At 35.5% G+C, this 27,001-nt stretch overlaps 1 protein-coding gene across 2 annotated transcripts in view; it reads left to right on the top strand.

Annotated features, from left to right (window-relative positions):
- Nucleotides 1-27,001, top strand: part of TBCK (TBC1 domain containing kinase) — a 225,683-nt gene that overhangs the window by 110,583 nt on the left and 88,099 nt on the right. For both annotated transcript variants that reach the window (XM_024754047.1, XM_024754046.1), the window contains exons 21-22: nucleotides 12,235-12,271; nucleotides 13,257-13,418. In XM_024754047.1, coding sequence (XP_024609815.1) covers nucleotides 12,235-12,271; nucleotides 13,257-13,418 — 199 coding nt within the window. The remainder of the gene's footprint in view (nucleotides 1-12,234; nucleotides 12,272-13,256; nucleotides 13,419-27,001) is intronic.

Genomic DNA, 27,001 nt, shown 5'->3' with positions numbered 1-27,001 from the left:
TGTCTCCATTGTCATTTGTTTCTAGGTATTTTTTAATTTCCTCTTTGATTTCTTCAGTGATCACTACGTTATTAAGTAGTGTATTGTTTAGCCTCCATGTGTTTGTATGTTTTACAAATTTTTTCCTGTAATTGATATCTAGTCTCATAGCATTGTGGTCAGAAAAGATGCTTGATACGCTTTCAGTTTTCTTAAATTTACTAATTTAAACGTTTCTTGTATTTTTTCCATTCTATTTCCAGGATTTTGGATCATCTTTACTATCATTATTCTGAATTCTTTTTCAAGTAAACTGCTTGTTTCCTCTTCATTTGTTAGGTCTGGTGTTTTTTGCCTTGCTCCTTCATCTGCTGTGTGTTTCTCTGTCTTCTCATTTTGCTTATCTTACTGTGTTTGGAGTCTCCTTTTCACAGGCTACAGGTTCGTAGTTCCCGTTTTTGGTATCTGTCCCCAGTGGCTAACGTTGGTTCAGTGGGTTGTGTAGGCTTTCTGGTGGAGGGGACTAGTGCCTGTGTTCTGGTGGATGAGGCTGAATCTTGTCTTTCTGGCGGGCAGGTCCACGTCTGTTGGTATGTTTTGGGGTGTCTGTGGCCTTATTATGATTTTAGGCAGCCTCTCTGCTAATGGATGGGGTTGTGTTCCTGTCTTTCTAGTTGTTTGGCATAGGGTGTCCAGCACTGTATCTTGCTCGTCATTGAGTGGAGCTGTGTGTTGGGGTTGAGATGGAGATCTCTGCGAGATTTTCGCCATTTGATATTACGTGGAGCTGGGACGTCTCTTGTGGACCAGTGTCCTGAACTTGGCTCTCCTACCTCAGAGGCACAGCCCTGATGCCTGGCTCGAGCACCAAGAGCCTGTCATCCATACAGCTAAGAATAAAAGGGAGGGAAAAAAAGAAAGAAAGAAGAAGATAAAATAAAGTTATTAATTCCCAAAGTCCATCTCCTCAGTTTGGGATGATTCGTTGTCTATTCAGGTATTCCACAGATGTAGGCTACATCAAATTGATTGTGGAGATTTCGTCTGCTGCTCCTGAGGCTGCTGGGGGAGATTTCCCTTTCTCTGTTCGCACAGCTCCCGGGGTTCAGTTTTGGATTTGGCCCCGCCTCTGCGTGCAGGTCGCCTGAGGGCATCTGTGTCCGCCTTGGACCAGTGTCCTGAACTTGGCTCTCCTACCTCAGAGGCACAGCCCTGATGCCTGGCTCGAGCACCAAGAGCCTGTCATCCATACAGCTAAGAATAAAAGGGAGGGAAAAAAAGAAAGAAAGAAGAAGATAAAATAAAGTTATTAAAATAAAAAACAATTATTAAAAAATATTTTTTTAAGTAATAAAAAAAAAGACAGACAGGTGCGCTCTTAATCCCCTCTCCTTACGCACCAGGAAACAAAGAGGCAAGAAAAAGTCTCTTGCCTCTTCGGCAGCTCCAGAGTTTTCCCCAGACTCCCTCCCGGCTAGCTGTGGCACACTAGCCCCCTTCAGGCTGTGTTCACACAGCCAACCCCAGTCCTCTCCCGGGGATCCGACCTCCAAAGCCCGAGCCTCAGCTTCCAGCCCCCACCCGCCCCGGTGGGTGAGCAGACAAGCCTCCCAGGCTGGTTAGTGCTGGTCAGCACTGATCCTCTGTGCGGGAATCTCTCCGCTTTGCCCTCTGCACCCCTGTTACTGCGCTCTCCTCTGTGGCCCCCGAAGCTCCCCCCTCCGCCACCCGTAGTCTCTGCCCGCAAAGGGACTTCTGGTGTGTGGAAACCTTTCTTCCTTCACAGCTCCCTCCCACTGGTGCATGTCCCGTCCCTATTGTTTTGTCTCTGTTTTTTCATTTTTCTTTTGCCCTACCCAGGTACGTGGGGAGTTTCTTGCCTTTTGGCAGGTCTGAGGTCTTCTGCCAGCGTTCGGTAGGTGTTCTGTAGTTGTTCCACATGTAGATACATTTCAGATGTATTTGTGGGGAGGAAGGTGATCTCCACGTCTTACTCTCCTGCCATCTTGAAGCTCCGTCTCAAGACAATCTTTTTCTTTGGTACACAGTGCAAGTACTTTATGCATACTTCCGATTTTGTCTCATGGAACATTTTAAAAGATATTTAACAAAATTAATAATTTTTACTCCTTCACAAGAATATGACTTCTATAATTTAGTGCCACTACCTTGATTTGCGATGAGGTGCCAGTAGTTTTATTCACCGGTGGGTTATTTTTGCACCATTAGCTCAAATGTTAACATAGTAAAAAAGAGCAAAAACATCTCAGTATTGTTATAAAAATAGCTTTGAAGTTTGGGACCCCTGAAGGGTCTTGAAGGTCCCCAGAAGTCTGTGACCACAATTTGGGTAAGCACTCAGACACGGGTGTCAAATGGGGCAGGGTTCTCATCTGGACGCTTCAACTTACTAGCTAAACACTTGTTAGTTTTTCTTATCCACAGTCCTCTTAATGTTGATTATAATAAATCTTACCTCTTAGGATTATTGTGATGATTAAATGAGATAATACATATAAACCGTTTAACACAGTTCCAGGTATATAGTTAGTATTAAGGGCTTAACCATTATCGGTGTTCTTGTTTTACTTATTAGAATCTGTTCATGTTGCACTGTTTCTTTGGTTATGTTAATATAATTTACATTTTAAAAAAGCATTATATTACAAGCTATAATGGATATATTATTTTGCTGCATTAGTTAACAAACACTTTGCTGGAGGGAATATGATACTAACAATAAAGACTTTCTTGTTTGTCCGAGTTGGTGAGATTGCCACTTCATTTTAAATTTTAACCTTTTTTATTGCTTGATTTTTAAGGTACTTTTCCGTCTCCCAGAAGGTGTTGCATAGCACGTCTTATAGATTCAATACAGTCATTAATGTGCCAGGCACTGTGTTCCATACTACTTTGTTTTATCTATAAGAATGCAGTATTTATTGGCTGCTTTATTAAGATAAAGATTAGAAACAGATAATCTTTTGTTTCAGGGTTACTGGTTCACAAAAATATCAGAATATAAATTTTTTCTATTTAAAATATTCTAAAGAGTTGCTCTGTAAATCACTGTTATATAGATTTATAATTCTCACCTCCTGACGTTTGTCCCCTTGTTGCTGGTTATGAAAGCAGGTTTTGTACTTGCAAATGTTTCCCCAAGATTCTAAGAAGATAGGAGTACTATTAAATAAGGAGAGCTATTTATTACCGCTTTTGCCTGTATTATGTAGTTTTTTTTATTTACGTGAAACCCTTTCCCATTCCACCAAATTTATCCTGGTTTAACATAAGCCATCATCTTTGTTCGTTGTTGAAAAAGCTAACAGTCTTTTGAAAATGAGTAACAGAATGGAACAATACAAATGTTTTATGGGACGTATTCTTGATTTTCAAGAATTTTCCTTCATATCAAGTCATGTTATTTTATATGTGGTTAAGAAGGCAATAGTGAGTCAGATATAGACAAAATAAATGATCTTGTAGAATTTGAAAAGTTGAGGGAAAAGATTTTATGTAAGAATTTTTGAAATTTTGTGAACTCAGAGTAGTTGACATGGGATTGAGGAATATTGATTCTGAGAGCCAGCAGGACTAGAAATACTTTAGCCTTCTTCGTCTGTGCCTTGCATTAATTGAGTCTACCTCGACCTCTGAAACATCATGTACAGTTCCCAGTGCTCAGGATTCTCTTCTCTTTACCTTCCACTCCTATCTCCTGGTTCCAAAACGTGTGTAGCTTTTGTTAGATGGCTTCACGAGGTTAACTCGGAATTTTGGGTTGTTGAAATACTTTCTGATTGTAGAAGCTTCTGGGCTGTTATTAAGAATGATAATTGTACTTCCTATGCTGATATCTGATATATGCCACATCTTCTGCCAGGTGTTTTAGAGCCATTAACTAATCTTCACAATAATCCTAAAGGTTCAAAGAGATATGTAGCTACCAGATGACAAAACCAGAGTTTCAAAGTTTCAAGAAAATATATGAAAATGTACTGCTTTGAAAACCTGCTGTTTTTCAAGCATCCTTTACTTGAATGGCTAGATGTTCATTTTTCTAAGGCAGAGAATCATTGCAAGGCATCCGTCTAATGGTCAACATGCATTTTACAGAGGTGGCTTACAGTAACCTAAATATAAAAATGCTTTTGACTTGAGGTAAACAGAAAATATGTTCATTAAAAAAATAGATTAAGAAAGTCAATTAGAAGGGACTCCCTTTTGTATTAATTTTTATTATTACTATGTATATTAGAGAGAGAGAACACATAATATGTTTGTAAATAAATCCATTTGACAAAAGATTCACCTAGAGTTTATATTATAAGAAATATTTCCTTTTTTAATCTTTTTCATTTTTATATATTTGTAAGTTTTTGAGCCTTAATTTTCTGCTCTTGAAAATCAAGTTAATGAGCCCCTGCCTTTGTTTTTCCTATTGATGTTTCTAACTTTGACATTACCAGACCATATAGAAAGGCTTCATGAAATGGTTAATAACACTATACTTTCTTGATTATTGCTAGGGGGCAGTATTTACTCAGCTGACTCTTTCAGCAGACTAGCACTAGGCTAATTCAGGAACATATAATTTCATGATCTGGAGAAAACAATGTGTGAATGTATGATTTCTTTTCACTGGGTTTGTTTCCAACTTTAAATCGGGAAGTAGCTAATAATATCTCTAACTTAATAAGACTAATTTTATATATTTTTCATATTTGTAAGAAAATATTTCATTATTTGTTTTTTTTAATTAAAACCTAAACTACCCTAGTATTCAAAATTATCTTATTTTGCTGTCTTTTTTGTATCAGACTGTATTATGAAGATATAGCAATATGCTAAGGAATTATTTAAGATGAAAATATCAGTTAAAACTTTAATAGGGAGAAATAATAGAAGGAATAAATAACAGGCATTACAGTCTCACAGAGTATATTACATATTTATTTACTTGACTTTAGTTGGTAAGCAGTGACTGGTGCTGGTGAGAACCTAGGAGTTGTTATATATTAAAGAAATTTGTTCAACTTGAATTATTACTTTTCAAATATTTATTAGAATATGCTTCATTTTGCTTATTTCTAATAACTGTTTTCATAATTGTTGTCAAAGTATAAGTATATAGTTCAGCATTTCAAGTTTAATGTTTTTTCCATACTTGCCACTATTTAATATGAAGGATACACACACACACATACACACCCCAAGGAAGATTAACTGATTTTCTCTTTATTTCATATGTATTGAAAACGTCTAAATAAATTGTGTAATCTTGTGACTATTTAATCTTTTAATCTGTCCCTTTCAGATATCTTTATTATATATATTTCATTCTTTCAACAAATATTTCAGTGCCTATTATGTACCAGACATTTTCCTAGGCCCTGGTTACATAAATGGAAAAAAAAAACGACAGAAATCTCTGCCCTCATTCAACTTATATTTTAGTGGGGGGCAGACAATAAAGATAAATATACTTTGTGGTATGTTAGGTAGTGATAAGTACTGAACAAAAAACAGCTAAATCAGGGACATGGAGGTTAAGTGCTCAGGTGAAGGAGGGATTGAATATTTCAGTAAGGTAAAGGCTCACAGAAAAGGTGACTTCTGAATAAATGCCTTAATGAATTGAGGGAAAGAGCAATCCAAACAGAAGCGACAGCAAGAGCAGCAAGAGCTACAGCCCTGAGGTGTAAGCATCCCAGGGATGTCAAAGGAGCAGCCAGGAGACAAGAGACCAGTGTGACTGGAGCACAGTGAACAAGGAGATGAAGGTCAAAGAGGTAATTGAAGGGCCAGATTACACAGAGTCTTATAGATCAGGAGTCCCCACCCCGCTGGCCAGGGACCTGTTGTCCCGGCCTGTTGGGAACAGGGCCGCACAGCAGGAGGTGAGCGGCGGGCGGGTAAGCAAGCCAGCGAAGCTGCGTTCTGCCACTCCCCATCGCGGCTCACGGCTCACGTTACCGCCTGAACCATTCCTCCCCTCCCGCTGCCATCCGTGGAAAAATTGTCTTCCATGAAACTGGTCCCTGGTGCCAAGAGGGTTGGGGACTGCTGTTATAGATCATAGTTAGGACTTTAGCTTTTATTGTCGGTAGTGGAAAGCCACTGAAAGCTACATGTTCTTATCTAAACATTTTAGCTTTTATTGTCGGTAGTGGAAAGCCACCGAAAGCTACATGTTCTTATCTAAACATTTTAACAAGATCATTCTGCCTGCTATGGTAAGAAAAATCCAAGGAGGGGCAAGGATGGAATCTAGAAGACTAGTCATGGGCTATTGTAATAATCTAGGCAAGAGATGATGGTGGCTTGAATCAGGAAATTAGCAGTAGAAGTGGTGAGAAGTTTTCATATTCTGGATATATTTTGAAGGTAAGAGCTGGTAGGACTGCTGGTGACAAATGTACAATGTGGAAGAAAGAGGAGATAAGAATGATTCCACAGTTTTGTTTACCTGAGCAACTGGAAGAATAGGATCGCTCTTAACGAAGATTTGGAAGACTGTACTTGGAGGCACAGATTTTGGAAGCAGTGTCAGGAGCTTAGTTTGGGACATAATATGCATATCTATCAGATATACAAGTGGAAATGTCAAGTAGGCATTTGTACATACCAGTTTGGATTTCAGGAGAGAGGTCTTGGATAGAGCTGTAGATATAAGTCCTCACATCATTTGGAGAAAATAGAAGAGAAAAAAGTTCTAAGCACTGATTATAGGGCATGCCAATATTTAAGTCAAGGAGATAAATTGGAACCAACAAAAGAGATGGAGAAGGAGCAGTCAGAAAACTAGATGAATGTGGTTTCTTGGAAGCCAAGTTAAGGTGGGGGGCAGGTGGTTAGAGGAGGTGAGAATAGTAAATTATGTCAAAGCCTGCTGATTGGTAAAGACTGAGAATGAGAATTGACCATTAGATTTAGAAACATGGAGACCTTTGATGACCAAGAGAAGAGCAGTTCTGGTGGTGAGGTGAAGGCTAGAACCTAATTGGAGTGGATTGAGAGAATATTTAATGAATAGCTACTGCTCTTAATGAACTGTAAGATCCTTAGAAGCTAGAGCTATGCTTTCTTCACTGCTTATCCTATCAGGCACAGAGTGGATTCTCCCTAACTCTACCTTCTGTTCTATTCAGACCTCCAACAAATTCCATGAGGCCCACTCACATTAGGGAGGGCAGTCTGCCTTACGAAGTCTACTGATTTTCATGTTGATCTCATCCGGAAACACCCTTAAAGACACATCCGGAATAATGTTTAACTATGTGTCTGGGCACCTGTGTCAGTAAAGTTTACACATAAAATTAACCATCACAAGAACCATTGACTTCTGTTGTGGTTATTGCTATGGCTGCCTTTAAACCTACCAATTTGTTATTTTTATTCTATTTGTCCTATCAGTTCTTTGTTCTCTTTTTCCTTTTTATCTGCCTTCTTCGGATTTGTTGGATATATTTTTTGTGATTCTATTTTATCTCCTTTGTTAAGACACTAGCTATAACTCTTTGTTGTTTTCTCATTGGTTTCTTTAAGATCTACACAGTGGTCCTCAACCAGGGGCAGTTTTGCCTCCCACGGGATTTTTTGGCAAAGTCTGAGACATTTTTGACAAAACTGAGCAAGTGCTACTGGCATCTAGTACAGAGGCTGGGTTGCTACAAAAATCTTAAAATGCAAACTACACCTCCCCCTTGAAAGAGTTGTCCAACGCAAAATGTGAATAGTTCTGAGGTTAAATTCTGGTTTATACTATAATTCTTTAACTTTTTACAACATGTACCTCCATTTTACCCTCCTGGCATTTGTATTATTGTTGTTCTACCTTTTATTTCTACATATATTATAAGCTCCACATAAATTATTAGTTTTGCTTTAGAGAGTCACTTTTTTTCTGGCTGTGCCACGCAGCTTGTGGGATCTTCGTTCCCCGTCGAGGGATTGAACCCAGGCCCTTGGCAGTGAAAGCGTGGTGTCCTAATCACTGGACCGCCAGGGAACTCCCGAGAGTCAGTTATTTTTAAAGATTTTTTTTTAATAAAAGTTTTTTATATTTAACTACATTTTTATAATCCTGAGTCTCTTCATTCTTCTGTATAGGTACAGATTTCCATGCGGTATCATTTTCCTTCTGCCCGAAGGACTGACTTCAGCATTTCTTATAGTGCAGGATTGCTGCTGATAAATTCGTTCAGTTTCTGTTTGTGTGAGAGTCTTTATTTTACCTTTCTCTTTGAAAGATATTTTTGCTGGACATACAATTCTAAGTTGATAGTTTTTTTTTTTTAATTACTTGAAAAATGTTGCTCCACTGTCATTTTTTGTGCCCTGTTTTTGACAAGAAAACATTCCTCTCACTGATGCTTTTACATAGTGTGCCTTTTTTCTCTGGCTATGGTGTAAGATTTTTTGAGAAATCTGATTATGATGTACCTTGGTATAGTTTTCTTCATGTTTCATGTGCTTCAGGTTCTTGAGATTATTTACTCTATCAGATTATAGTTTTCATCACTTTTGGAAAATATTCAGCTATTATTTCTTCAAATATTTTTTTCTGTCCCCTCTCATCTTCTCTCTGTCTTTTGCAGTCTCCAATAACATATATATTCAGCTGGTTGAAGTTGCTCACTGATGCATAGGACATGTTTTTTTTTTCTTTATCCCCCGTCCATGTTTCATTTTGGGTAGTTTCTATTGCTGTATTTTCAGGCTTACTTATCTTTTCTTCTGCAGTGTCTGATCTGCTCTTAATCCTATTCAGTGTATTTTTTAACTCAAACATTGTATTTTTCAACTCTAGAGAGGTTTTTTTGGTTCTTTTTTATATCTACTATGTCTCTACTTAACGTGTTCAATTATTTGTTAGATTTTTGAACATATGTATACAGATATAAAAAGCATTTTGAGGGCTTCCCTGGTAGTGCAGTGGTTGAGAGTCCAACTGCTGATGCAGGGGACATGGATTCGTGCCCCAGTCCAGGAAGATCCCACATGCCACAGAGCGTCTGGGCCTGTGAGCCGTGGCCGCTGAGCCTGCGCGTCCGGAGCCTGTGCTCCGCAATGGGAGAGGCCACAACAGTGAGAGGCCCACGTACCACAAAAAAAAAAAAAAAAAAAGCATTTTGACATCCTTGCCTGCTATTACAAACATTTATGTTAGTTCTTTGTCCGTTTTGATTGAATGATTTTTCTCCTCGTTATGATCATTTTTTTCTGCTACTTTGCACTACTGATTTTTTTTTAATGAATTTCAGTCATTGTGAATTTTACCTTCTTGGTTATTGGATATTTTTATGTTCTTGTAAATATTCTTGAGCTTTTTTTTGGAGATGCAGCTAGGTAACATTGAAACAGTTTGATCTTTTCAAGGCTTGCTTTTAAGGTTTGTTAAGTGAGACCAGGGCAGCATGATTTTGGAGCATAATTTTGCCCCATTACTAAGGCAATATCCTTTTGAGTACTCTACCTTATGCCTCGTTTATTTCAGGGTTTTAAAAAAAATTCTAGCTAGTGGTAAGATGAACCATTCCTGGCTTTGTGTGAGCCTGGCATGTTTTCCCCCTGATCCTTTCAGGTGGTTCCTCCCCACTTTGTGTTCTTCCTCATACACATGCTCTCTTCAATAAAAGGGATTGTTAGTTTTGTTGCTGAAGTAACTCAGGTAAGATTCCTAATGACAAACAATTGGCTTTGATCAGAAGGGTAGAGCATAATATAATTTATGTTATATCCTTAAAAGCAAGAAAAGTTAAATAATACTGATGGAACTTATATATACAGACTGTATGTTTAAATTTAAATTAGGCTGAAAAATTCAGAGTTTATTATATTTTATTGTTTTCTACAACCAATATTCTATAGTGAAGTCACATACCTCTGTACTCCTCAGTTTCCCCATTTGTAATGGCTGTGTCAGTGCATATAAGTGATGATCTTGTAGGGAGCAATGGGTTTATTTCACATACAGTACTTAGATTTTAATGTAGTCTTTAACTGTACTTATGGTTCTTGACTGGCATTTAATAGCATAGATACTCAATTGTGTATAATGCAAAGAAATATTCAACTCTACTTATAAATTCACAATTGATAGGTGCTGAAAAACTATTTATTTAAACGCTATAGGTAGTACAAAAATCTTTGTCTAATAGGAGCATGCACTGACATAAAACATAAAAGTAGAGCTTTTTCAGATTTTTCTATAAATTATTGTTGGTTTTTGATACTTGTTATTAACAAAGGAGATTTTACTCTACTTTTAGAAATTAAGAATGATTTCTCACTTTCAAAATCTCACAAAATTAATTGGTGTGTGTGTGTGTGTGTGTGTGTGTGTGTGTGTGTGTGTGTGTTTCATTTCTAGAGAGTAAACTTAGGAAAATAAATTTGTCACTCATCTAAAGAACCAAATTATTTCATTCCTGGATCTCATTACTTTTAGTCTCTTATGAAGCTTCCTGTTAATTTAGAAAGTGGTAATAGAAGGCATAAGCTTCATAAAAATTTTTTAATGAGACATTTTGGACATTTTTCAAATATCATCTCATCATGTTTCAAAAAATACTCAGTAAGGGTAACTCAACACTGATGGGGACTCTTCAAATTTTAGGAATATTTTATTCCTAAGAACAAAGTTCTCCTTTGAAAAGTAGACCTTTGAAATTAGCATGCTAGTATTGTGTTTGGATTAGGCATTGTCTTGAGTGTAGTCTTTGATGAAATGAAAATACTCTGTGGAATAAGCCTTGGCCAAAGGATCATCTGCAGCATTTGTAATAGATGTCATTATTTAATAGAATATTTGTGATAATAATTATAATTATCTAGATTCTCTTTTATTTTTTAAAATTTTTATTGAAGTATAATTGATTTACAATGTTGTGTTAGTTTCTAGTGTATAGCAAAGTGATTCAGTTTTATATATATATATTCTTTTTTAGATTCTTTTCCATTATAGGTTATTACAAGATATTGAGTATAGTTCCCTGTGCTATACAGTAGGTCCTTGTTGGTTATCTATTTTATATACAGTAGTGTGTATATGTTAATCCCAAACTCATAGTTTATCCCCCCTCCTTTCCCCTTTGTTAACTGTAAGTTTGTTTTCTATGTCTGTGAGTCTATTTCTGTTTTGTAAATAAGTTCATTTGTATCCGTTTTTTAGATTCCACATCTAAGCAATATCATATGATATTTGTTGTTCTCTGTCTGCCTTACTTCACTTAGAATGATCATCTCTAGGCCCATCCATGTTGCTGCATATGGCATTATTTCTTTCTTTTTTATGGCTGAGTAATATTCCATTGTATGTATATACCACATCTTCTTCATCCATTCATCTGTCATTGTACACTTAGGTTGCTTCCATGTCTTGGCTATTGTAAATAGTGCTGCAATGAACATTTGGGTGCACGTATCTTTTTGAATTAGAGTTTTCTTCAGATATATGCCCAGGAGTGAGATTGATGGATCATATGGTAACTCTGTTTTTAGTTTTTTAAGGAACCTTCATACAGTTCTCGATAGTGGCTGTACCAGTTTACATTCCCATCAACAGTGCAGGAGGGTTCCTTTTTCTCCACACCCCCTCCAGCATTTATTATTTGTAGACTTTTTGATGATGGCTATTCTGACCAATGTGAGGTGATACCTCATTGTAGTTTTGATTTGCCTTTCTCTAATAATTAATGATGTTGAACATCTTTTTATGTGCCTCTTAGCCTTCTGTATGTCTTTGGAGAAACATCTATTTAGAACTTCTGCCCATTTTTTGATTTTTTTTTTTATATAGAGCTGTTTATATATTTTGGAAATTAATCGCTTGTCAGTCGCATCATTTTCAAATATTTTCTCCCATTCCATAGTTTATCTTTTCATTTTGCTTATGGTTTCTTTTGCTGTGTAAAAAAAGCTTTTCAGTTTAATTATGTCCCATTTGTTTATTTTTTTTTTTATTTCCATTACTCTAGGAGGTGGGTCCAAAAAAATATTGCTGTGATTTACGTCAGAGAGTGTTCTGCCTATGTTTTCCTCTAGGATTTTTATAGTATCCAACCTTACATTTAGGTCTTTAATCCATTTTGAGTTTATTTCTGTGTATGGTGTTAAAGAATGTTTTTAATCAGTGGAGTAGACCAAAACATAGAGCTTTTTTTACCATTCAGTTTACTGGAAGTCATTCTAATTATCTCTTTTATTTCCTCTTTATCCATCCCCTGCATCCCTATCTTTTTCCACTCATAGCTCTATGCCATCCCTTGGTTTCTCACCATGTTTACTCGTAAGTATCATTTTCCCTTTTCTTTCAATATTGTATTAGCAGAAGAACAGCTTCATTCTTCCCCAGTATATTATAGTTACAATAATACTAAGCAGATTTAATTACATGAGCATGCTTATGTAATTCTAAGGTAATATAGTTGGGTAGAAATTTTTTTCAATTGTTCTGACTACTAAATATCAAAAAGGTTGTTCTATAAGATGAAAACCTATCTGATATATCATGACATTCATAAAATCTCTGCCCTCTATTGAAAAATAAATTAATATTAACTATAGTATTTACATAGAGTTTTAGAAGGCAACTGTTACAACCAAATCAGACTCAATTTTTAGAGATTGTCTAATACTTTTGTTATTTCCTATCCTAAAATTCCTCTAGAAATAAACAGTTTATGTGAATATGTAATACTTTAATCAGTTACAGATATTAATACAGTGGATATTCTGCTTAAATATGTATATTTGATTAATGGAATACAATATTTGAAGTAGATCTGTATGCACTGGCCTGGAAAGATGTTCAGAGTATTGATAAATGAAAAAAAGAAAGTTTCCAAAAATAAAAAATTGCTAATCAGATTTTTTTATGGGAATTTCAAAAAGCAGTTTTTAGAGTGCATAATAGAAATATAATGATACTGAATCTATAACAATACTAAAATTCTTCTAAGTATATAAACTTGTGAGAATAATATGACCTGAAAATTCTAGGAAGAATGAATGTAACAGCTATACCAAGATTGATAGTGGTGGCTAGAAAATGTCATCTATTTGATCAATCTGATTATCAGTTTTTTAAGATGCCTTAGGAAGCAGTAAATCTACAAAGCCAAATATGCATTTTACAAAAAACAGTTTGCCAGTATTTGTTCTGTAATAGTTTTGACCATAAGGGAATTACCATGTCTAGTAAAGTAGCTTGTTGTTGTTTTAATTTTTTATTTTTAATCTCAATTAATTAATTTATATTTGTCATTTTACAGATGTATTTCCACTGCACAAAATTTTCCACCTCTGGGATACCCTACTGCTTGGGAATTCCTCCTTCCCATTCTGTATCGGAGTAGCAATTCTTCAGCAGCTGCGTGACCGGCTTTTGTCTAATGGCTTTAATGAGTGCATTCTTCTCTTCTCTGATTTACCAGGTATAGATATATATAAATGGAATTACTAAGTGAAATTTAATTATAGGATAATGAGACATTCTTATAACAATTTGCAAAAATAATCGTACAAGCCTTCAGAATCTCTTCTGCTTGAGCCTCATCATCCGTCTCTGAATTATCTCCCTTGTATAGTACCTGTTCTGCTGGCCCAGCATTGTAGATATAAAACTGAGTCATAATAGTTCACTATCATTTACTTTCATGTCAGTGATGCCATCAAAAAGGTAAAGGGCAGGGCGGTGGGGGCGGGTGGGGTGACACATTTGCCTTGCTTAAGATAGGCCTATTTATCTCCAACTGATAGAGAGTAAATAAAGGCCACTTGGGAAGGGGTTTGAGAATTTTATACAGAGATGTAATTCACATGGAACTTTGCTCTCTCCTATCCATAGCTGCTTGCTAACAGTTTGACAGTTTGAGGAAAGGAGAAACCCTGTCCTCTTGGGAGAGCAAGTCACACTCCAGGGAAATTCCATTTATACAATGCAGGATAGTAAGTCAAGCTATATATTGTATTCATAAGTGAGGAGCTTGTAAGTTTAGGAGTTGAACGCTTAAGTGTAGAAATATTGAATGTAACTATGGTTTAAGCTTTGATGCTTTCGCTGAAAAGATGAAAGTAATATGGTTACATAGGATATAACAATCTGTGGAAGAAAAAACTAAACTACATTTTTGTGGAAACCAAAATGTTTTTCAAGTAGAAAAATTCTGCTTTCTTCAAATAGCATTTCATTGGCTCCAACCCTTCTATGTGTTTATTGCTGTTCTCCATATTTTCAGGCAGCCACAAGTGATTGCTGAAAATAAACACACTTAAAATTATCCAAGAGATAAATTTGTCTAAAAATCAAAGTATAAAAGAAAAGTACCTTAACGCTATATATTTAATAAGTACTCTCAAAAGAAATAAGAAACCTGCTGCCTAGAAATAGAGACACAGATGCAGAGAACAAACGTATGGACACCAAGGGGGGAGAGTGGCGGGGGGGGTGGTGGTGGTGGTGGGATGAATTGGGAGATTGGGATTGACATGTATACACTAATATGTATAAAATAGGTAACTAATAAGAACTTGCTGTATAAAAACTAAATAAAATAAAATTCAAAAAAAAAAGCCAACTGTGAGGACTTACACTACAATAAACCTTCAAAGGGATACAAGCTTTCAGTTATAAGATGAATAAGTTCTGAGGATCTAAAAGACAACATGGTGACAGTAGTTAATAATACTGTATTGTATGCTTGAAATTTGCTAAGATAGTAAATCTTAAGCATTCTCACCACAAAACAAAAATAGTAACTATGTGAGGTGATAACTGTGTTAAGTTAATGTGATTGTGATAATAATTCCACGAAGTATATGCATATCAAATCATCCTGTTGTACATTTTAAATATGTACAATTCTTTATGTCAATAATGCTGGAGGAAAAACTAAAAAAGAAAAGAAAAGAAAAGAAACCTGCTGCCTACCCCAATTTTTATTTTTAGTGGATTATCTCTACCTGGTAGTTATCATCTTTCTGTTGTTGAAAATCTTCATCCTTTGGGGGAAAATAATAGCAAAAATTATTGGATTTATTTTAAAACTTCTACTTCCCCTTTCCCCCCAAATTAAAAGTATTCACCATCAGCTTTCTAACTTATCAAACTTTAATTAAAGTTAATTATTTCTTGTATCAACAAATAGTAGTTTAGTTCTTATGTTTTTTTTTCTGGGAGATTCTTTATGGAAATCAAGTTCTCTCTCTTTTTTTCCTATTGGTGTTGAACAGTTACAGAAAAGCTAGTTTTGCAAACTACAAATACTCTCTGTACCGTGCAGATATTTTCCTGTTGTTTCTAAATTGCCAAAGTAAGCAGAGGATGATTGATTAGAATTAAAAGAATTTTTCTGGTCAGGTCTAAAAAATATATGTTAGGAATGATGATTGTGCATTTTCAAGTAAAGTAAATTTAATACCTTTCCAATTTTGTGCATAAATATTCCAGTTATACACTGGTGAAGGAATCTGTTTTCATATTGTATAGGCAGATTAGTGGTAATTCTGCTTGTACATTAGAATAAAGTCATTATTTCTGAAATCAGAAAGTAAGAGTATATGTTTGTTAGAACTGACTCATTGAAAAGGTAAACACTACTTACTTTTGAAAGTAGGGTGCCTCTATTGATGTGAATTGCATTGATCCTCAGTGCCATTATTCTGGCTCATCATTTACTTGGTCACTATATGATTCCAGTTGGGGAAGAAAAAAGTTTATAAGAAAAATGTGACTTAAGAAAAAAGAAGGGTGGAGGGGTTAAATGTAAACTTCGCCTTTAAGTACACCTGTGTTTCCTTTTATTTTTAATCACAGTGCACTTATTTGGGATGTCTTTCCTAATTAGATCTAATAGATGTCTTTTTTCATCGTGTTGAGCCCACTAACTGTACTTGATGCTTGAAGGAACTGGGAAGTGGTCATGGGAAGTCCTAAAAAGTGAATCCAGATTAATATACACACAAACACACTGAATGTGCCTTTTCTAAGCAAAATATTATGTGACATAAGCTTGGAACATGTTTGAAAGAAAGAAAAAAACATTTTTTAAGTCTACAAAATGAGAAGAGATAGGCTAACTCCATATTTCACCTTAATTCTTGAGATAGACTTTGTAGACAAAGATAGGTTAGGATTAACCATTAATTTGAATTTATTAAATATATTGTGCTTTACTGAAATCCCCACTTAACTGAGTTTAAAAGCATAAGTAATCAATCAGAACAAATTTAACTAAATTCTTTGCTGAAGCAGATTAGCAAATTCACTGTTCAGAACATCTGTTGACAGTAATATGATGGAATCACCATCCAGTTGGTAACCTTGTAAACAAAATAACCTCGCATTTTTTTTAAGTTGTCCCTTTCTAGTTGTTTCTTTCTACAAAGAGGGGCCCAATAGCCTAGTGGTTAAGAGCATGGAATGTGGAGCCAGATAACCTGGGTTTTAGGTCCTAGCTCTACCCCTTACAGTTGTGTGACCTTAGGGACATGACTTAACCTCTTTGTATCTGTTTCCTTAACCCTGCTTATATGAAAATGATAATTGTACCTACCTAATAGGATTGTTGTGCTGAATAAATCAGTACAACTAAACAACTTAGAGCAGTGCCTGGCAAAGAGCAAGTGCTATGTAAGTGATTATTATTATAATGTTATTACCATCATCATCATTATGATGATTTTCCTCACTTTTTCCTTTCTATCATGACTGCTTTCCTATTGATAAAATAAATGAAGCAATCACCCCATTTGGCTTTTTCTATGTATTATTGAGGTAGCTATCAATCATATAGATTTCCTTATTAGCAGAAGCAATGGAGAATTACCTAAGAAGTCAAGTAAGCCTTCAATATATATATATATATGTATGTATATTATGACTAAGGAGAACATCTCTTTTCATTGCTCAGAGACAACATAGTATAGTAGATAGCACAGTCTTTGGAGTCAAGACATATGGGTTTGAGTCCTAATTGCACCACTCACTACCTGTGTGAATTGGGAAACTTTCAGTATGGTTCTGCCACTGAAAAGAGTGATCTGTAGAGTGAAATAGACATGAGTTTACTTCCCAGCTCTGGCATATAGTAGCTGTGTGAACCTGGACAAGTTGTTAACCTCACTGGAAAGAGAATCCTATACATTATGAAAGTTTCAGTGAAATGGAGATAAAAATATCTGCTTTAGTGTTAGGGTGAGCATGAAAGATAATATGCATAATGTACCTGACGCAAAACCTGGTACCAAATATGCATAACTATTTTTTAAAGTACATGTAGCATGTACTTTATTTTATGTATTTTATTTTATGTATTTTAAACATGCAAAGAATGTGTAACATTCAATCTTCGTAAGTTCCCTCTCCTTTCTTCCTCCTTTTCTTAACTTCATACTAACCCTTTAGTTCTTGAAGAGAAAACACAGCAGAAAGGCATTATTATTTTTGCCAAAAACTGCTTCCAACTTCAGTTGCCTTTAGTAAATGGTATAGTGTGATGTCACGTTACAAAGAAGTACAAGTGGTGCTAGAAAATTTTGCTGAAAGTTCTTGACATGTATTGGTTTGTGTGTCATTTCAGTACTAAAGGAAATAACCATGAGAGCAGTCTATTTGGCATTTCTCATACAATCTCAAAATAGTGGTAGGGTATTTTGGAAGAAATACTGGGTTTTTCATAGCGCCATCCAACACTGGATGTTGGCTACAGTTTCCAAGGTTACCACCCTGTAAGCCCAACTATAGGATGAGGTCCGTCATCTTTCAGCCTGTTCTCTGATATGATTCTGCTATAGTGTCCATCTGGCTGACTTAAAAAAAATTTTTTTTGAGGATACACCCAAACAGTATTCAAGATGAGTATGATAATCTGAATAAAACCAAAATGGTAATACTTTTAGAGTGGATTTGTAATGGCTGAGATGTTTAAATGCTTTTTTGTTTTGTTGGTGTATTTCCTTTGTACAGTTGAAAATTAATTCAATATATTTATGTCATTATGGTTGAAATAAATACTTAGAATGCATATCTTTATACCTCTGAACATCTTCAAAGATAGGGATTTTTTGAAGTAGGAAAGAAGTTTTTCTTAGAGAACCTATACAAAGAAATTGGGAAATCTGTGTGGAAGAACGCTTAATTTATTCTCAGAGATTAAAATAGTTACTTTACCATTAAAAGAAAAAAATACATACATATAAACTATTTTTGAAGGAAATACTGAGTATATTGAAGGGACTTGAGCATAGGAAAAGTAAATCCTTTTTGCAGGAAGAAATCAACAGTTGGCTGAAACATCTTAGTTGTGTGATGTATGTTTTATTACAGAAGCTTAATTAAAAGAAAACGTTTTAAATAAAATTTTAAGGTGTTATCTCAATATTACCTACATACTTTACAATAGAATTCATTTTCAACACATACATGAAAAATACCAGTAGTATCTATTATGTAGCACTTCACTAATTCCTCAAAAATGTTGTATTAATATCTTAAGTAGCTAGGAAAGGGTACTTATCTTTTCTGACTTAAAACAATTTTGTAATGCAGTCTTTATCATTATTTAGCATAGCATGGAATATTTCATGGAAACCATCCTTTTTTTTTTTTTTTTTGCGGTACGTGGGCCTCTCACTGTTGTGGCCTCTCCCGTTGCGGAGCACAGGCTCTGGACGCGCAGGCTCAGTGGCCATGGCTCACGGGCCCAGCCGCTCCGCGGCATGTGGGATCTTCCCGGACCGGGGCACGAACCCGTATCCCCTGCATCGGCAGGCGGACTCTCAACCACTGCCCCACCAGGGAAGCCCAAAACCATACATTTTTTGAGCCACACAGTTATGTACCAGATTGCGTAAGATCTATAAGAAATACAAGCCATTTTTTTGGAAATCGATGAGAATGAGAGAGTGAGGAGGAAATTCAATTTAGTTTATGAAATCATAGAGTTTTAAGGTACTTTTGACAATCCCTGTGGTAGGAGAGTGGGAAAGAAGGTCAACGAGAAGTGATCTGGGTTTTCTGTTTTCCATTCTTTTTCTTTCCTTTTTTTTTTTTTTGAATGGGGGTGGGGTTCAATGAACAGTTTCTTGCTTACATTTAGGGATACATATAAATTAAATAGGGTTTTCATAATATAATGTAATCTCCCAATTGTAAACAGTGGCCCACATTTTTAAAAACTGTAACACTTGAGCCAAGTATAAATGATTGTAGCCAGTAGGCTACTAATGCCTCCTTTATTAAATAAATAGTTATAATGGTGATAAGTGCTACAGAAAGCAATAGGAATTTATAACAGGACACTACCAAGTCTGAGGGAGGTAAAAAACCTTCTCTAAGAGAGTGATGTTAAAGGTAATATCTGAAATTAATCGACATTAGAATGTGAGAAGTGGAGAGAGGGGAGAATCTTCTAGATGGCAGGAAAAAAATGCTTGAAACCCCCCGAATAACTAAAGGAATTGGAGTGGTATACTTAGTGCAAAAGGGAAAGTGATTAGAAAAGAGAATGGAGAGGTGGACAAAGAGGTCATGGAGGATCTTATAAGCCATGTTAGGGATATTTAAAAATAAATTTGTAGAAGTATTTTCTTTCTTTTCAGTGTTTTTGAAAGAATGAAAAAGTATCCCTGAAAAGAACATCAGGTCCCAAAATCGAATGCCATATTGATATTTGTGGAGCATTCTGGTCTCTGAACATTCCCTTCAAGGAGCTCTATCATGAGCAAAAAGCAAAGGATTCTTAACATAAGTGCCCCCAGTAGGTATCCATAATTCCTTTTTTCTGGCTTGTGGAGAGCTGACCAGGTGAAAAAGTAGAGCAATGGTAGTACCCAGTTTTTCAGTGAAGGTTTTGTATTGTCAGCCCTCTAAGATTTGATACCATTTTACTTGAAGCTGAGAATCCATAATTATTCACATTTTCTGCTTATAGCTATGTAATGTTAATGCATGTATATTTCTAAGCACATCTTCCTGGAATTACAAAAGGACAATCATAATGGAAATTAAATATGGAGATTTTAGCTATGGTCCTCCTCTTCCCACCACACCCATAAAAATTACATGTTAAGATTTAGATGGAATATTAAATTCTTCTGAGTTTAAAAAAGGTCAGGGATAGATGAAAGAGTAGTTAATGTGTTTTTATTAACATGATCGTATAGTCAGTGAAATAAAAATCATGAAAATTTATTTTTAAAATCTCATTAGGTTATTATCACCTTGTTGGGGAGGGGGGAAATACCGAATTATTTTTGGGAAAAGGAGAAAATTTGAAAGCAGATGTTAGAATACATGACTTCCAAGCTGAAAATAAATGTTTATGAAAAACACAAAGCCAGTAGAATGAGTCGTAAAGATTCAAATTGTGAGCTGAATCTCAGAAGCCAGAAAAATTCTTTTAACACTGAACTAGTTGTTGCTCTTGAAGCATACCACTAATTTTGCAGTATGTAAATAGTTTATAAAGTTAAAGGTCTGTCATGTGTTGGGAACTATAATGAAAAATAAGGTCAGGGTTGATCAGAATTTTCTACTTACCTTGAAAGTTGACAGTAGATTAGAGTACTAACACATCTTAAACCTGGTCCAGAGGTTTCAAGGCTCTTCTCCATAGGAAAGCGGTTTGTTTTATGATTGACAGGGATTCTGCTTTCTGAATTTTTTTGAGCAGTACAGAAATTATCTTATAGTTTCAATCAGTGATTAAACATACTTTGTTTGAAGATATCAATGATGGAATTCGTTTATATTTGTTTTATTGTTGAGTGTTTATATGTGCCTTAGGTTTGCAAGACAAAAAAATAAACAACATTTTACACTTTCAAAGTATCTTAAAAGTAATCAACCTCAAAATCTTGGAAAGTTAGAAGTTATGTTTAAATTTTCCCTGTATATACTGCTGATGGATAATGCAAATAATAGTGTAAGGACCAGAATGTGTATATATGTCATACCTAAAATGACATTTAACATACATTGTTCCATATGTGATTTTTATTTTAATAATATAATAATACTCATGGGTCTCATTTCTTCTCCCTCCTCTACCTAGCCTTATATTTCTGTACAAAAGTGAAAGTACAGTTGACCCTTGAACGATGTGGGGGTAGGCGCACCTTTCCTCCCCACAGTTGAAAATCCAGGTCTAATTTACAGCCAGCCCTCTGTATACCAGTTCCTCTGTATTTGAGGTTCCTCCATACCCACTGTTGCTTCAGTATCTGCGGTTCTGCATTCACAGATTCACCCGACCGTGGATTGTGTAGTACTGTGATATTTACTGTTGAAAAATACCCATGTGTAAGTGGACCTGTGCAATTCAAAGCCCATGTTGTTCAGGGGTCAGCTGTAATCTGACGTGCTGCCTATCTTAAATGGTGATCTTCAACAGAATAGAAAATAACTTCTTACCACATGTCTCCTCCAAGTGTGAGTGTGCTGAGTCAAAACAAATAAAATAAAAAACAAGCTAATAAACTAGGTTAGAGAAAAAGAAGAGAGATAGTATGCCAATGTGTTTATAGGCTAGTCAGTGTTATGTAACGTAGAGGAAATAACTAGAGTTTTATTTTAAGAAACTACATTGAATTACCTTGAAAAATGTAAACCATTTCAATCCTTCAGTACAAGCATATATCACTCATAAGAAAAATGCTTATTGAACTTGAAGAAAAGGTTCTGTTGCCCAAAAAAATCAGATTTCCAGTTTTGTTTTGGATTCACTATTAAGTGTAAAAGAAAAAGAGAAAAAGAGTTTTACTGCTGATCTGGTGCTAAATCTTGCAAGCTGCTGCATTGTTCTTTTTTCTGAAGTGAGCTGTGTGCTATTATCAACACCAGCTGTTTTTCATCATAGTATCTACCTACTCAACTGCTAAATGATAAAGACAATTATGTTAAGAATAGAAAACAGTTTAAGTATCTATATATCAGTAATGCTGATTGCATTTCCAACTTTTTGTCACTTCATTGTAGGCATTAAGTTTCAGAGATGATAAATGCTTAGTAAAATGTGCCAGTAAGTGCATGCACATATCATGGATTTGAAAGGCTGAGTGAATTAAAGTAGTAGCCCAGTAACATTGTACCATCCTTTCCCCTTAGACTGCATAACCAAGATTGTGTTTATAAAATATATTTAGTCATTCATTCAACAAATATTTAGGTGTGTGTGTATATAATGTGTATATGTATGTATGTGTATAATTAATAATCTTACTACTGGTTTATCATTCCTGTACTGGCCCAGAGCATTCATGCCTAATTATTTAAAGGTGATCCAATGGTACCCTGTAACTATGACAAACACACCTAATTTGAGTTATATTAATTACATATAGTATTACCTCCTGGTTCCATTAAGTCACCTGACTAGCTTGTGCATTAGTTCTTCAATTTTTCAGTGAGGAAATTCAACTTCCCTCTCAGAATTGCTCTGTAAAATCAATAGGATTTAGAATCCAGTGAAATGTTAGGTGTGTGAATGTATTCATACATCTTAACTGAGGTGGGAAGTGGGGGCAAGTTAGGGATGAGTGAGTGGGCCTGGTACTGGGAAAGATAGTAACGTTCTAGCTGTGTGCTTAAGATGTTTATGGGGCACCTAGATAAAAAACTGAGGCACTGATAGGGATTTTGAGTGACAAAAAGACAAGTATAATTTAAGATTAGTCAGAGACTAAAATTTCCTCTGATATCCTTTTTTTGTCTCCCCTATTATCTTTGGGTTTTCCTAAAGGCTCCTTAAATAAGGTCTGAGACATGCAGTTCCCCTGTTATTATACAGGAGCCCTATTGATGTGTAGGGAAGGGGAAGTGTTCTATATTCCTATAATTAGGTCTCAGTCTTTCATTGAGCCTGTGCCCCAGGCTGTGACCTTCACAAGTGCTTCCTCTTGCCGGGGAGAAGTGGGGAAGGGACCCTTAGGTGAGTCAGGAAGGCTGGAGGGGCTGAAGTTAGGTATTTTCCTTCCCCCAGGTCACTTAGGCTCTGGTGAAATAGTTTCCTCTGAGGGCAGGCCTTCTAAGGAGGACAAAATTATCTGGGCATATTTTCCATGGCTGCTTTTCCCTGCTCCCTGCCAGAAGCACAGGGAGATTTTCTGTGATCCTCATGATGTTTAAAGCATGAATTGAACTACGAATTTGAAAAGGAGCACATAACAGGGACATATCACCCCAAAATATTATATAGATTAATAATAGTGTCAGTAAGGCTAAACCCCAATACATGTGGGTTTATGAAAAATACCACATTTAGAACAAAAGGCAAGGCAAGGGTAGACTTGGGAAACATTCAATAATATTTATCAGTGAGACTCATCATCTTTGCTTTAGTAGTTTTGAACTGAGAAACACCTAAAGTGGATAAATTGGTTGTCAGGAAATTTTGACCACTTTCTGTGAGACCTTAGGATAGGTAAGCTTATTCATTCAACACTTGTTTAATAAACACAATTATATGACAGACACAGTACTGTGCACCAGAGCCATAAAGATAAGACAGTACCAGCCCTGTAGGAGGATGGGAAGAAGGCATTGGAGGCTTAGAAAATAGCATAAAGATGACACAGATGTGTGTGACTGCATGAACATCATAATTTAAGTAGGATGCTAATAGAGTGACTAGAGGGTAGGATGAGAGATAACTAGAGTGGGTGGGCTGGGGAAATACTGCTGATGGTGGTGATAGTAATCGGTGAAAAGACAGAGTCCTGATTTTGAGGACCTTGTATGACATGCTGAGGAATTTGGATTTTATTCTATATGCAATTAGAAAGTGTTAAAGAGAAAAATGACATGATCAGATTTATATTTTAGAAAAAATGATTCTAGGTGTAGTGTGAAAAATGGATTGAACACTTCTAAAATGCTATAATTCTAAGTAGCGGAAAGAGAGCAGCTGGCTAGGGATAAGTTCAAGAATATGGTAAAGTAGTATCTATTGAAATTTAGATCTTTACCAAAATAATTTACATGACAAAGTCCCAAGAGAACTTTCAGATGCTATCTCTCTTTAGCACCTGTAAAATCTTAGTAAGTTAGTCTCCCACTGCAGATTTCTTCTGTTTGAGAATCCTCTTTAGTAATAACATTCTATCCGTATGTTCTTTGAACTGCACTTGGTACTCATTGCAAATAATCTTAAAATGTGGATCAGTGAGTTATTCAAGATTATTGGGTGTTTCTTTAGAAGGCTGTAATATACTTCATCTCAGTACATGAAATGGTGATAGAGGCGCTATCAACCTGAGGATGTCATGGGATACTGTCCTTACAATTTACCTTTTGGAGAATGCTTCATAATGTATATAGTTTATTCCATTAACCTTGTTTTCTATTAGTAAGATAAGCACTCTTATAGTTTTCTGTCTTTTCAACAGTGAATATTCTATTGTATTATTGTGGACATGTTTTCATGTCATAGACCGTCCTAGAATGCTTCTCACCTTCTTTTTATAAATAAACTCTTTGTGTCAAAAAAAAGAAGTCATTATTGAGACAGGTAGATTAACTGGTTGCAGATCACCCTTATTGTCTTGGATGTTAAAGAAATTATTCAAATGTTCTAAAATTTTTAATAGTATAATAAATGATTCTGTGTAATTGAACAATTAATATATAACCCCAAATCTAGCCTCTAAATTCTGATCCAACTGAAAATTTCACATACACATACACACACACACACAACTTTATACGAAAAGAAGATGCACAGACCTTGTGCTTTCTTTTTCTGTATGTTTCTCTCAATATTTAAACATGTCTTTAATTAAAATAAGATTTACAGATGAACATACAGGGCTTAATTAACAATTCAGTACATCTTTGACAGTTATAAACATCCATGTAACCAACACTCTCAATCAAGATATAGAATATTTGCATTGCCCCAAACAGTTCTCTCATGTCACCACCCTCCTACTCAATGACCACTCCCCCATTACCAGCCATTGTTCTGACTGTAAAAGCAACAGCTTTTAGAGACTACAGTGCATTGGCTATTTACCAAGTCTGGTGTGGGGAGGGCAGCATTCTCGCATGAGGCCTGCTAGGTAAAGGCTTTGAAATTGTCCATGGTTGAGTCTGAAAAATCATGTATAGATTTTTGTCTAGGAGCCAGACTCCTCAGATAATGTATCCTCTCTAAGATATGTTTGCCTATTTCAATTTCATTAAGATATTCTCTTACGTTCTCTTCTGGAAGCTTTATTATTATAATTTTTATGTTTTGGTCTATGATCCCGTTGATTTCATTATATGGTATGAGTTCGAATTTCATTTTTTGTGCCATTTATTTATTCAATTATTCAGCTCCTTTTGTTGATAAGGCTCTCCTTTTCCTATTAAACTGCCCAGCTCTGAATTTTTGTCAAAAAATCTACAACAAAACTTACGGTAGTTTGATTGGAATTGCTTCGAACTATAGATCAGATTTAGGCAGAATTGCAGTTTTATCAATATTGAATCTTCCAATCCATGAACATGATATATCTCCATTTATTTAGGTCTTCTTTAATTTCCCTCAGCAATGTTTGTAGTTTTCAGTGTAATATTTTGCTTATTCTTTGTTAAATTTATTCTTGTGCTTTTGATTCTACTTTACATCAAATTTTAAAATTTATTTTCCAATTATTTGTCAATAATACATAGAAATTCAATTGATTTTTCTACCATTGTATCATTCAACCTGCTAAATGCACTTACTAGTTCTTATAGTTCTGTAGATTCCTTAGGTATTTTTTTTTCTAAATATAAACAACCAATTGTCTGAGAATAAAGACAGTTTTATTTCTTCCTTTCTAATTCTTATGCCTTTCTGTTATTTTTCTTATTTTATTGCACTGACTAGACCTTCAATACATGTTGAATAACACTGGGGGAACAGACATTCTTACCTTGCTTCCACTCTTAGGAGAAAAAAAATATTTCACTAACAAGTTTGATGTCAGCTGTAGATTTTTCATAATACCCTTATCAGATTCAGGAAGTTCAGTTCTTTTCTTTGTTCGCTGAGTGTTTATAATGAATGGGTATTGAATTATGTCAAGTTTCTTCAGCATCTATTATGAAAATCATATGGTGTTTCTCCTTAATTACGTTAAGTAGGAAAATTACATTAATTGATATTCAGCTCAGGATTCCTGAGTGTGACATAATAAGAACTATATATGTGGGGGTGTTTTTTATTCTTTTTTTTATTTTTGAATTTTATTTATTTTTTTATACAGCAGGTTCTTATTAGTTATCTATTTTATACATATTGGTGTATATATGTCAATCCCAATCTCCCAGTGCATCCCACCACCACCCCTGCCCACTTTCCCCCCTTGGTGTCTGTACCTTTGTTCTCTACATCTGTGTCTCTGTTTCTGCCTTGCAAACCAGTTCACCTTTACCATTTTTCTACATTCCACATATATGCGTTAATATATGATATTTGCTTTTCTCTTTCTGACTTGCTTCAGTCTGTATGACAATCTCTAGGTCCATCCGTGTCTCTACAAATGACCCACTTTCGTTCCTTTTTATGGCTGAATAGTATTCCATTGTATATATGTACCACATCTTCTTGATCCATTCGTCTGTTGATGGGCATTTAGGTTGCTCCCATGACCTGGCTATTGTAAATAGTGCTGCAGTAAACATTGGTGTGCATGTGTCTTTTTGAATTATGGTTTTCTCAGAGTATATGCCCAAAAGGGGGATTACAAGGTCATATGATAGTTCTATTTTTAGTTTTTCAAGGAACCTCCGTACTATTCTCCATAGTGGGTGTATCAATTTATATTCCCACCAACAGTGCAAGAGGGTTCCCTTTTCTCCACACCCTCTCCAGCATTTGTTGTTTGTAGATTTTCTAATGATGCCCATTCTAACCGGTGTGAGGTGATCCCTCGTTGTAGTTTTAATTTGCATTTCTCTAATAATTAGTGATGTTGAGCAGCTTTTCATGTGCCTCTTGGCCATCTGTATGTCTTCTTTGGAGAAATGTTTATTTAGGTCTTCTGCCCA

The sequence above is a fragment of the Neophocaena asiaeorientalis genome, unplaced genomic scaffold (genome assembly GCF_003031525.2).
Source record: "Neophocaena asiaeorientalis asiaeorientalis breed wild unplaced genomic scaffold, Neophocaena_asiaeorientalis_V1.1 scaffold189, whole genome shotgun sequence".
NCBI classification, from domain to species: Eukaryota; Metazoa; Chordata; class Mammalia; order Artiodactyla; family Phocoenidae; genus Neophocaena; species Neophocaena asiaeorientalis.
Note: the sequence above shows the minus strand (reverse complement) of the source record. Positions and strands in the feature narration are given on the sequence as shown.